At 33.2% G+C, this 12,524-nt stretch overlaps 1 protein-coding gene across 1 annotated transcript; it reads right to left on the reverse strand.

Moving 5' to 3' along the window:
* Positions 1 to 5,388, reverse strand: LOC119638548 (doublesex- and mab-3-related transcription factor A2). The gene is made up of 3 exons (XM_038035416.1): positions 5,110 to 5,388; positions 431 to 952; positions 1 to 240 (listed from the first exon to the last, which is right to left on the reverse strand). The coding sequence occupies exons 1-3, from the start codon at positions 5,386 to 5,388 to the stop codon at positions 1 to 3; spliced, it is 1,041 nt and encodes a 346-aa protein (XP_037891344.1).
* Positions 5,389 to 12,524: the final 7,136 nt, after the last annotated feature.

Consider the following 12,524-nt stretch of genomic DNA (forward strand, 5'->3'; position numbering starts at 1 on the left):
TTATTGTGAGCGATTCAACTGATAGCTATCCAAGCATACGCAATTTGGAAGCGAGCAATTTAAGTTACTGGAAGATTCCGTTGAATGCAGGGCCAACGTTGTTGTCGTTGTTGGTGGAAGAACAGGTGCTAAATGGCCCTGAAACGTTATGGGAAAAGTCAATGGTACAAACCATTTAGGATACGTAGCAGCAGAACTGGAACACACGGAACCACTTAGAGACGTTACAGGCTTCAAGTGCTGTACAGAGATGGGAAGAGAAGAGAAGAGAAGCAAAGAGAAGAGAAGAAAAGAGAAGAGGAGAAAAGAAAAGAAAAGAGAAGAGAAGAGAAGAAAAGAGAAGAAAAGCGAAGAAAAAAAAAAGAAAAGAGAAGAGAAGAGAAGAGAAGAAATTTAACGTCGAGAAAATTAAAAGCGCTTAAATTCCTACCATTTTCGATACTGAACTGTGAACGGGCTTAAATGCGCTACTACGCGGCAATTCAAAGTTCTCCTCCTTTGTTTGATCGTCTATCGATTTTTCGAAGGGCTTCTTAATTGTCGTAATATTTTCAATGGCTTTAATTAAATCGAGATCACAACGTTTCAAAATCAATTCCAATACATTACGTTTACGTTGTGGAAACAATTGTGTCAATAATTCAATTGCTGATTGAGGAACTTTAGTTGTCATCATCATTGCGTTTAATGAAGATTTCATTTCTGTTCTTGCTAGTGTTGTTGGTGTTTTCAATGTTTCATGATGATTTTCTAAAAGTTTTCCTGTTGTTGTACTTAAATCTTTCACTGTTTGATAGCTTTCAGCCACGGCTATGCCTGTATCAGTTGTGGCAGCTTTAGTTAAACCATAAATATTTCCCGGCGGCAATGTTGTCATTTGTTGTCCTGTTTTTGAGGCTACTAAACGCAAAGCTATAGCGTCCTCGACCGCTTGCTGACGCTTAAGGGCGACCTTAGTCAGTGAATGAAGCAGAAAATGTGCAAAAAGTTAATACAAATATTTATTCTTATGGTTTTATTGATAGCAGATTATTTATTTTAATATTGATTTACTTTTCTACTTTATTATTGTATATTGTTGTTGTACGAGTGTTAAACTCTTGATGTTTGCGTTGTCTTGCATTATCCTTTGGGAATATATTCGCTTCCTCGTGTTTATCTAGTAATACGAACTAATTCCCTCAACCTCTCATTTTTCTTTATCACCATCTCTTTCTCTTCCCCTTTTTCTCGCTCTCTCTCTCTCTCTCTCTCTCTTCTTTCTAAGTAAGTAATATGTAATTTTATACTAAAACACTTGTCTAAATATAACGGTTCTTTTTATAAATTTTTACTTTTTTCTTTTCTTTTTTTTTTGTTTCTCATATTTATCTTTATATACATTTGCTTACTTTCTTTGCTATCACTGAATACAGTAAACCCATCAATTTATTTACTTTGCTTTGGTTATAGCCTACGAAATACGTATTCAATCAAGGCATCAAATTTAATTTCATTAACATTATTTGTTTTGATTGCAGTATCATCGTTGTGACATCCAAAACGAAAATAAATATCGAAATTTGCCTATGGTAAGGTGAACCCGTAAAGATTTGTTGACTTTAACGATTAATGGTGCGGTTGCTCATATATCCCATGAGAGATTATGTAAAATCTACATTTGTCCAAAAATATGGTTTACATTTTAAGAGAAATTTAGCACTAAAAAAGAAAGAGCTTAGGGATAACAAGTAAGAACATTATAGTCGGGCAAAGCCGACCATTAAATAACTCATCCACATTGTCTAACACAATTTTTTGTTTTATTATAGAACACAAAAAATATATTTTGTTTCTATATAAAGGCATATTTTCCATGTGCGTACTTATAGGGAAGCGGGCTCAAAACGCAACCTAACGTATTAAAAGTTTACTCCTTACGTAGGGCAGGATCCAAAAATAGGCGTAGATGGTCTTGGACTTGGACTTTTCTGCTCTACAAAGGACCAATTTTTATGAAAATCCTCATTAGAGAAGGATCCAAAATATAGGTTGAGATAGTCTAAATTCGGTATAGTTCGTTTTTTTATCTTAAATTGCTGTTGTGATACAACTTTCATCACAAACCCTTGAAAATTATACATGTTCGATATATGTGGAGGGTGGGTTCAAAAAATTTCCCCAGTCGGTCCAAAGTTTTCACACCAATTTCGAATACGCGAAATACTGTTACGTAGCTACCTTTGCCGATAAATTTCGCGTTATACGGGGACTGGTCGAAAAAGTGAACAGGTTCGAACCATTGTCAATACCGTTCATCGTTGAGCCAAAGTGCATCAGTGTGCCAAATTTTATTAAAATATCGCAAAAATTGCGACTTGCAGTTTCAAGACAGGTATACATGGATAGTCATCAGACAGACGGACGGGCAGAGGGACAGACGGATAGGCAGGCTTACATCGATCTGGAAAATGATTCTGAATCCATCGGTACAATAAAATAGTTGGTCTACCTTAAGCACTTCTGGTTATTACATACGTCCAGACAAACTTAATATGCCCTGTATATGTGATGTGGGGTATAAGAAGTAAAATATAGAGCTATTAAAAAAATATGATTTACATTTTAGTAAAAATTTTGAGATTTTCAAAAGGAAATTAGTCAAGTCCGAAAATATGCCTCACGTTTTATAAAAATAATATCAATGGAAAAGAGTAAGAAAATTATATCCGCTGGCGACTGAATGTTCTAAACCCATCATCGTTATCCTATAAAAGATAATACTGAGTGGGCATGACTGATTTTTCTTCTATTTTTAAAGAATCATTTTGTGAAAATCATGTGTCTGTTTTAGTTTGTGAGCAATCAATAAAAGACACGGAAAGCAGAGTTGCATTGGTTGTGTAGATGTGTAGACGTTGCAGGCGTTTTCTTTCCTCTTCGCGAAAGAGAGAATTTTTAACACACCTACTAAACGGTTAAGCAGGCGGACAGACACTATTATATAATATTATATACATAATTGATGACAAATTTGTTTTATCATTTGTATACCTATTCCCGAAGGATGGGAGAAGTTATATTCATTTTGTCAAAACGTTTGCAAAGCTAGCTCCAGAGAACGCAAAATTTTTGGTTAGCATTAAATTCTGAAACGATTTCCAAATCGCGTCCGTCTGTTCGTCTGTCCACCTGTCCGTCTGTCTGTTGCAAGGATTCTCTTGCCCACACAGCGACTATCGTCTTGAAATTTGGCGGAAAGAATGAAAGTTCTTAGACGCTTCAGTGGAAGGGGACACGCCTATAGTACCATATCAACTGAGAACGCCTCTGCTTTTCAAAAGGAGTTAAAAATTGATTTTTTGCTCGTTATTAATGAACTAAACTGCATCAATCCACAAAATTTTGAAGGTATATTCTATGGGCGACGGCTGAAGTGTTTGAACAAAAACGGGCAAAGTCGACCACGCCTATCTAGTATTACAGTGACCAAAATTTATTTTCTACTTTCGTTTTGAACACCTTTATAACGCGCAGAAGCCAGCTTCAAAACCCTCATAAAGCACTGTAGCGCGCATACACTCATACATACATATGTCCATAATAAGACGATCACGCTATATAACCTGGTATTCTTTCTAGTGTAAAGAAATTTACCAAAAATGATTCGTTCAATTTGTATGTATGTTTGTATTTCCACTGCCGTTCTGAGTTTCTAAATATTTATAGTATTTTATATTGAGCTGATATAAATTAAAACTTGAATGAATGAAAACTCAATATTAGCAAAATTAACCAAAGACTTTTTCACTCGTTCGCTCAACATTGTATCAATTCTTGGTCAAATTCGAATGCACTTAAGCATGTCCGTCCGGTTGTTGGATTGTCCATCAGTCCGCCTGCTCAACTGTGTTGTATTTGTGGTAAACACACACATAAAGGTATGCAATATGAAGATATCGGCTACAAATTTGCAAAAGAATTCGGAAATAACCCAAACCGATCAAAGATCCCGCTTACAACACACACATGTACATGTACAACAAAAACTGCGATCATCTTTGCTTTCCATGTTTTTTGTGTGCTCCTCATAAAGTACAACACGCACACACACCTTATCAATTTTCACTTTTATACTGAAAATCAACCGCTCATCCGACGTTATAGAATATAAAAATTTAGTTATTTTCCTTTTTTTTATACCCACTACTATAAGATGGGAGGGGTTCTTGATCAGCGTGAAATTCTGAGTTGATTTAGTCATGTCTGTCCATCTGTGTGTCGTTTGTTGTTGGCACTTTCCTGGTCGCAAAAATGAAGATATCAACTTCAACTTTGGTAGCAACATTGACAGTTTTCGCACGCAAGGCCGAATTGGTCAGTGAAGAAGCCCGTTATGGAACATAAATTCAACGCAACTCCTTTTATCTTAACAAAAATTTGTGGGTCTTTGCTTATTACTCGGAAAATGTAAAAGTTAAAAGGCTAATAATTTCCATATTCACTTTGCGAAACACTTCTACTCCTTTTACGTGCATTAATGAGAAAAATCGACCATGCCCAACCAAAGTTACAAATGATTAAATTCTCTTTTTTTCCACTTTTTCGAAGTTTTGTGCTGATTTACCATAAGGCAAACAAGATAGCATTTTTAAAACTATTTTATACATCACTCAAATGAAGATATATCATCTGCCTGACAATGGGTTAATTCTAAAATGAATACGTTAGACAGCTCGTTCTAGCGGATTTCTTTTTTTCTTAATTGCACCAGCGATATGGGTATCAAACAAAAGAATTTGTAGAGTAGAATGCGAAAAGTACAATGGTGGGCAAGGGAGGTTCGGCTCCCGCCGAATATAACTTTCTGACTTATCATTTTTCAATTTATATTGATGAAGGACTCTGTCATTGCGCGCCGTTGAAGTAAAAGCGGTCACACTCCTTTTTTCAGCTCCCTTAAGCGCCGAAAATCGTCATACACGAGGTAATAAATAATCGTAGAGTACTCATATTCACTATATAGCGATCCCGAAAATATTGTAGAGATAGATATTGGGAGGGCATCAATTGGATGAAATTCCCTTAAATTGAACAAAGAAAGACTTTGTCTAACTGATTTTATCTTACCTGCGCTGCCATAATACGTTGTCGTTCGAATATCAGGACGCATTTTGCGCATCGGCAATTTTTATATGAGCAATTTTTCTTATGACCTCGTAATTCCGAGATCCAACCATGATTACGGCAACGAGCACATTTCGGTACACGATTCACTGCGACGGATTTTTCTTGTCTATCATCAATAGATTTTGTAACTTTTCGTGATCGCTTCACACGTATTAGATTAGACGACGAAGAAGAAGAAGAAGCAATCTCCGATTTTTCATTATCGTCCTTTTGAGACATTTTTTTTTGGTTAACATAGATTTTATAATTTCAATTTCAGTTTTATTCGTTTGCCTAAGAAGGACATGCACTAAATGACTTAAGAATGTTACAAACCTAATGCAATTGAATTGAATCAAAATTGTATCGCCAGTAAGAGTGCGCAATAATATTTTATAAGTTACAATTAAAATGTAAAAAAAAAAACAACAACAACATTAACTAATGTTTTGTAACGAAATAACTCAACATAAAGAAACATAATGGAGTATGTCTCTATGCTCCTCCCATTATTCAAGTATTAATGTATTGGTGTTTATCAATGGCCATTGTAAATAATATTAAAGTATATGCGAAAGCAAAAAAAATTCTAAAAAATTTTACTTAAAAAAAAGAGAACAAATAAGAATAGACCGAATATTAGATATCCTACACCACTTGGCCGCGGATGCGAGAATTATTGGAGAGTGTGTATTAGATAAGTTAAGAGGCGTAAAATATTCCACAAAAGAAAGTAAGAACATTATAGTCGGACGAGGCGAACCATTAGATACCCTACACCACTTCGTTTAGTATAGTTACACACTCGATCTGGTAGTAATACATCAAAAATTTACACATTATTTTTAAAAGGCATGAAGAACCGCATATTGGAGGATGCCCAAAGGATCACATGACGTAAGCGAAATTTAGGAAACTTAACTTACTTGTCAACCATATTTATTATTTCTCTCTTTCTTTGATAAAAAAGTTAGATAATAGACCATCACTCCATATAAGGATTTTCCTTTCGAGATAAGTCCTATATACGTTGGGTTTTAAAAAATTAATCTATCTGCCCTACCATTTATCATTTTGCTATAAGAGGCTTCTGTGATCCAAAAGTAAAAATTAAATTAATTAATTTTTCTAAAGGCTTAAACGAACGGAGGAACAGACAAGCTGATTCCGAATCGACCGGTACATTTTTAATATCACTATGGGAGCCATGAACGAAGACTTTTGCGACCTGACCCTAATAAAATTCTCTTGTGTAGGACAACAATGAATTAGGAACCAACAATCAAAATTCTGGATTTAGTAGCATGTCGGTGGAAGAACCAGCGAACCAAGAAACATAATACTACGACAAAACGAGACCAATCGCAATGCTCAAATGAAATAATTTAATGGGTTTATTACGCTATTGGGGCATATAGTGTAGTGTGCACACTTTTTCTTCTTACAGAAACTCGGGGGAAGAAAAAATAAAATTGATCGCAAAGTATTATTAATCCTAATATGACAATTCTTTAATAGGAAAAAAAAAAAACATAGAATACTCTTTGAAAGCGGCATAAGTCCATTTATAACATGTTATTTTTTAAGTAGTTTCGATTATGATTATGATAGATTGGTAAGTTAGGGAACCCTTAGATACCCAAAATCATTATGTTACTATGTTGTCGGTTACCAATACTTTTAAATATATTCAAGCGCAAAGCTTTAAATACTTTTTTTTTTTTATATATAATTTTAATAAAAGTGAACTTAGGTGACCTTCCTTCTAAACGGCTCACTTATATACGAAAAGGTTCAAACAATAATCTCATCCATTAGAAATTCTGCACCTAAATTTTTACTTTTCACCGATTTTTACGGAAAAATATTAATAATGAAGATTTTTTCTGATGTAACGACTTTTCCTAAATAGCACGACGAGCATATGAGCACTACTTATAAAAAAATTTTCCAATGCAAATCGTTTTAACAGCGTTCGTCCTTGAATCAGAATTGCTCAGAGTATCAAATTTCATTAAAATATCTCGAAAGTTACGACTTGCAAGTCGACAAATATATCTGAATCGATTCAGATAATAATTTTATATCAATATATATTGATGAGATAGGGATGTGTAAATCGATTCAGATAATCAGTTTATATCGGTTGCTAAAATACCTTATCCACCTATCTGACTTTTTTCTATATGTTACATACATTCACCTGAACTTAATCTATCCTTATGACATATGCGATAGCATGTAACAAAGCAAAACTTTATGTGAGTTAAATAACAGTTAGCTCCTCCCTTCATACAACGTATTTGTTAGATTTTATAATTTTATCGATAACTAAATTTATGAGAAATGGCACATACCCAGAAGACTAGCGCACATTGAGCTAATAGCTGAGAGAGGCTGAGAGAAATGGCATTCGTTTGACTATGTGAGAGCATATGAGAGAAAATAAACGTAAACTTTAACTTCTATGTTTGTAATCCAATGTTTGTAAAGTACATTTTTTTGTTTTTATTTGCAAAATTTTAATACGCTACAGATTCGACTGCTGGTGTGAAGTTACCCCATCGTGCTTAGCTCATATTTTTTATCCTTGCTAAAGGGCGAGTTATCTTCACGAATGGTTCTTGCTTTTGCTAAGTTAATTGCAAATTAAATGATATTGGAAGAATGATTATAAAGACTAAACAAAAATAGGAAATACAAGCGTAAGTAAAAAAGGAAATAATGCTTTACCTTATAAAAAATGCAAACAAAAAAAAGCAACTAAGAATATTATAGTCGATCGTGGCCGAATCTAATGGGTTTATCACCGTTATCATAAAACAAAAAATCAAGAAAATAAAAGAATCATATTTTCATGCTTTGTAATATGGGATGGGCGCGGCTGATTTTTTCTACTTTCAAATTTGCTAATACGTGTTGGCGTTGTAGGCGTAGCCTTGAGACAGTTCAAGTCATTTCCAAATTCTTTTGCAAATTTATAGATTAAATCTTTATTTTCGCTAACTGCAGAGAGCTTACCACAAACACTATACATACTGTACACTATACACGCACTATAGTTGCGCAGACAGACAGATAAACAGATTGACAATTTTAAGTGCATTCGAAATCTAAAATCGACCAAGAGTCGGTCGTCGTCGGGCGTATTCAACATGAGCAGTACATGCAGGCTCGATAGTCTCAGCATTGATGAAGCTAATGCGGCACTTGCAGTCGAAGTCAATTTGATATTAACTGATGCGCCATCCCATTTAAATTCTGCTAATATATGTATTGAGCTTACAAAAGTTGATGGGTCGTGGATGTCCGCTATACAATGTTTAAAATCGTATAGCTCGATCGATATGGTGATTGTTTCACAAATTCTTGTATAATTTCATACTACGAATCCAAAGGAGAATATTCCGAACCTCTCATTGTATTTATAATTGGAAATATGTATTTGAGTACTGTTATACGAGAATAGCATTCCGCAAACCTTTTCCAAAGCTTACCCAAAGCTTGTAGGCTACTATCAGAATCATAAAATCAATGTGAATTCCAATTCGGAATATCCTTTGTCTACTATGGCATCAGAAGAAGAATTGTTGGATGATCGCACTAACACTTCTGCTGCTATTTCGTTCAGCCACAGCATATCAGAAGACGCTTGCCGAATGAAGAATGCATATAATAAGGCGGAGGTTAGTCACTTACTAACGGAACTTACTAAAGGAAACACTCAAAAAATGAATGAACCTATGGGCAACGTCAAGAGTACTATAATGTAGCCAGCATTTAAAGCATTATTGATGATTTCGCTGATTTCGAAAGCGATCGCGTATTAGGTAAAGGAGCTATTGGAGCTACTTCAGTCTTTCAGGTGAATGTGTGTGTGTGTTTTACTCCGCTTTCATATACCTGTTATTTTTATTCTATTACTTTTTATATGATTCTTTTTAGGGCGTTAATAAAATAACTGGTGAATCGTGGGTTCAGTTTTGCCGCATATTTACGCTCGAATAATTTTTAAATTTTAATATTGTATTTTTTGTAATAACCAAACATTTTCAATAAAGCAACGCGAAGTGAACGATTTAAGGCATATTTTGCATTTGAAAGGAAAAAATCCTAAATGGTCGTTAAGATGCCCTTTAAGAAATTGAAATGTACAATATTTTTTCTGACAAAAATTGCAAACATAATACCAATTACATATGCCACTCTTCTCGCCTTAATCTATATTAGAAAGGAAATCCTTGTTCCTAGCAGCACTACACAAATTTAAACGCACACTTCCAATTATTTCAACAAGATTTATTTCATAATTTCTTAACAATGAAAGTAAGAGTGATCGGAGTATACTATCATACGACCATTCATTACATAATCCGCTCTTCCGGGACCTTGACAACTATTCGCATGTGAAGCCCAGTATAATTATAAAGCCATAAAGTTCATTGGTGTATCGTTTCATTTGAGGGTCAGAAAGTGGGTAAATTTAAAATAGGCATTAAGATGGCTTACCGTATTTCATATCTGATAAAGCCTTCACCTACATTCTCAAGTAATAGAATGTTACAATACCCGGGAAGCTGCCGATTAAAAATTTTTACGTATCCCGCACTTGATTTGGCGGAATCGTAAACGTATTTGTCATATTCCTGAAAAAATGCCGCAAGATTTGATTTGAGTTCAATTTGTAATCGCAATTACAAATCGGAATCACTCAATTGTTCTAGTCTCTCTCTACATTTGATCTTTTCCGTTAAATGCTGTAATTGAATGCACATAACTTTCTCAATTCCTTTACACCCATGGTGGCTACAATTGGAATAATTTCTTCTTTTTTTTTATATTAAGTTAAGATGTACCAAACCAATATATTTGTGGCTTATATGTCTAGATTTATTGAATTTATTACATTGTTTTTCCTTACGTTTTCATCGAGTCTTCTTTGCTTGTTGATTTCGTGTTCGATAGCATTTATATATATTTTATATGATTGGAATACTTTTAACACATTTTTTAAATTTGTTTACCAATAGTCGGCGGGGCTATTATTAGCAAAAAATCCTCATCTTGGTCACGGTCATACTTCGTCTAATGTAACGTGCCAAAGAGGGAGCAGCCCTTTCTCACCTTCTAATTTATTCAATAAAACGTCTGTTGTACAATAGAGAATGGATTAGATGGCGTTTGAAGCATTTCTTTCGATCCTTTTTGAATCTCAATTAATTTATCTTTGCTCCATTTTTAACGGATGCGAGCTCTGTGGACAAAAAAAATACAGAGAACGCATGATATCTTTGTTTACCTTCGTCTTGGGGTAGAATAAGACTCTTTGTTCGCATGCGAGTTACGAAGAGAAGCATATTCATATATAAGCATATTACTCGTAAATACCATTGAAATTTTGCTTTTTTTTTTAAGCAATCCATTGATGACGCATTATTGAACATTTGGTTGGATCGTCCTCAATGTGATTATTTCATTTGGAAAGAAATAAATTTACTAGCATTCGAATGGAATAGGCGTTTATATTAAAAATAGTACTTATAAACATATGTTTAGTTATATGAAACGTTACGAAATCACATATCGTACCTGTAGTGGATCCACGCCTTTCTTATTTACTTACGTACATTGTTATCCAAAGCCGATTGTTTGGAGGTATTTTTTTCACATTAAAATGAATTAAACAATATTTAAAAATTCATTTCGTGATACGTTCTTTTTGTTATGATAATTTTAAGGATGAAAGCAGTTTTTACGATATAAAAAAACTTTTATTGATAAAGATCAACTGCTTCTCAACTTTAATAATACTTCGGAAATTTCGGATTTACTATATTTTTTTAATTTTCTTAAAATTTCTTTTTTCTGTCTAAATAAATGGTATTTTTTGCAGCATCAATGATCAAAAAAAACAACTTGCAAAATGTTTCAATTAAGAAAAAAAAAATGACTGCCAATTCTACTCTCATTCATATATATACATATACATTATTTAAAATAAATAAAAAAGTAAAAATCACAATACTGTTTAAAATCCTATTTGAATAATCTAATAGGCATACAAGCATTTCAAAGGAAAAATATTTGCATTGTCTCTCATGTCTGGGTTATACGAAAGCCCCCTGTAAATTTATAACAAAATCATAAAATGCTAAAACATCCATAAGAAAAAACACATTTCACGCGGATAATAAACAAATTGTATGCTATTGTAAACGAAAAGTCTCTTTACCTTGTAATTGCTTTTGCCTTATTCGCACGCACAGATAGTTCAATTGTATTAGTATTGTATAAGAATATGGCAAAAAATCAAAAAACGTAATCTTGTTCAGCGAACATGTATTGCAATAAGAAAATTCACAATTCTTGTTCTTGCTCATATATTTTACAATTCTTGTTCTTGCTCATACAATTTTTACAATCCTTGTTCCCTATGAGAATTATGAAAAGTGTTCGACACCAGTGTTGGCAATCATATTTTTAAAAAAAAATTATAGGTTTATACTCAACGTTTTTTTAAGAAACTCTAAATAATTTTTATAAATTAAATGAAAATCTTAATGTTTATTATTAACAATTGAATTGATATGACTAAATTAAAATTTTCCAAAAAAGAAAAGATGTTTGCCTTAACTGAATATTCGTAAAAATAATTCCATATTTTCAACACATAACTGATTCATTTTATAATGCTTTTTTATTTTAAATAACATTCTTATGTAAATTAAATTAACCAGTTTCACAATTGTTTTAATTTTTTTTTAATTTTTCAAAATTTAGAAAAAATGACCATTCTTCGATTGCTGATTTCGTCAATTGCTGATCTTATTGCTGTTATTTCGCAACAGTGTGTAAAATTTGAAGGGTAACGACGTAATTGAAAGTTAGCTTTCATTTTCGCATTCAACTGTTGAGATAAATAGTTGGAAACCAAAGCGAGGCGTAAAATTTTTATACTTGATTAGCCTTCCTTCATAATTTCATTTAACTTATGAAGGAAGATTATTAGAAAATGGGGTAAAGAATTATCATTTATTAGAAAATAGGGTAAAGAATTATCATTTATTAGAAAATAGGGTAAAGAATTATCATTTTTTAGAAAATAGGGTAGGCTCCCACAAGAAGAATCACATTTGTTTACGTGTCTAAAAACCCGTAAGTGTTAAACACAATTGACAGCCGCACAATGTTTTCTACTTTTCATGATTTGTTAATTCCCATTAACTTTTGCAGTCTCAAAACGAAAAATAGGAATAACGATCCATTGTGTTAGTCCCCTTAAGATATAAAAATACGACTCTGCATGTGTAAAATAATTATGAGAAGACCAGCAACTATATTTGTTCAATTTTTCAGTTCAGTCGGAATTTCATCAT

This window comes from Glossina fuscipes, unplaced genomic scaffold (genome assembly GCF_014805625.2).
Source record: "Glossina fuscipes isolate IAEA_lab_2018 unplaced genomic scaffold, Yale_Gfus_2 90, whole genome shotgun sequence".
NCBI classification, from domain to species: domain Eukaryota; kingdom Metazoa; phylum Arthropoda; class Insecta; order Diptera; family Glossinidae; genus Glossina; species Glossina fuscipes.

What these genes read in the sequence shown, in the direction of transcription:
- LOC119638548 (XM_038035416.1), bottom strand. Translation starts at nt 5,388, where the DNA reads ATGTCTCAAAAGGACGATAATGAAAAATCGGAGATTGCTTCTTCTTCT. An exon ending in AACGTATTATGGCAGCGCAG is followed by an intron (nt 953 to 5,109) that starts GTAAGATAAAAT and finishes TCACTGACTAAG; the next exon opens with GTCGCCCTTAAGCGTCAGCA. An exon ending in ACAGTTCAGTATCGAAAATG is followed by an intron (nt 241 to 430) that starts GTAGGAATTTAA and finishes ATCTCTGTACAG; the next exon opens with CACTTGAAGCCTGTAACGTC.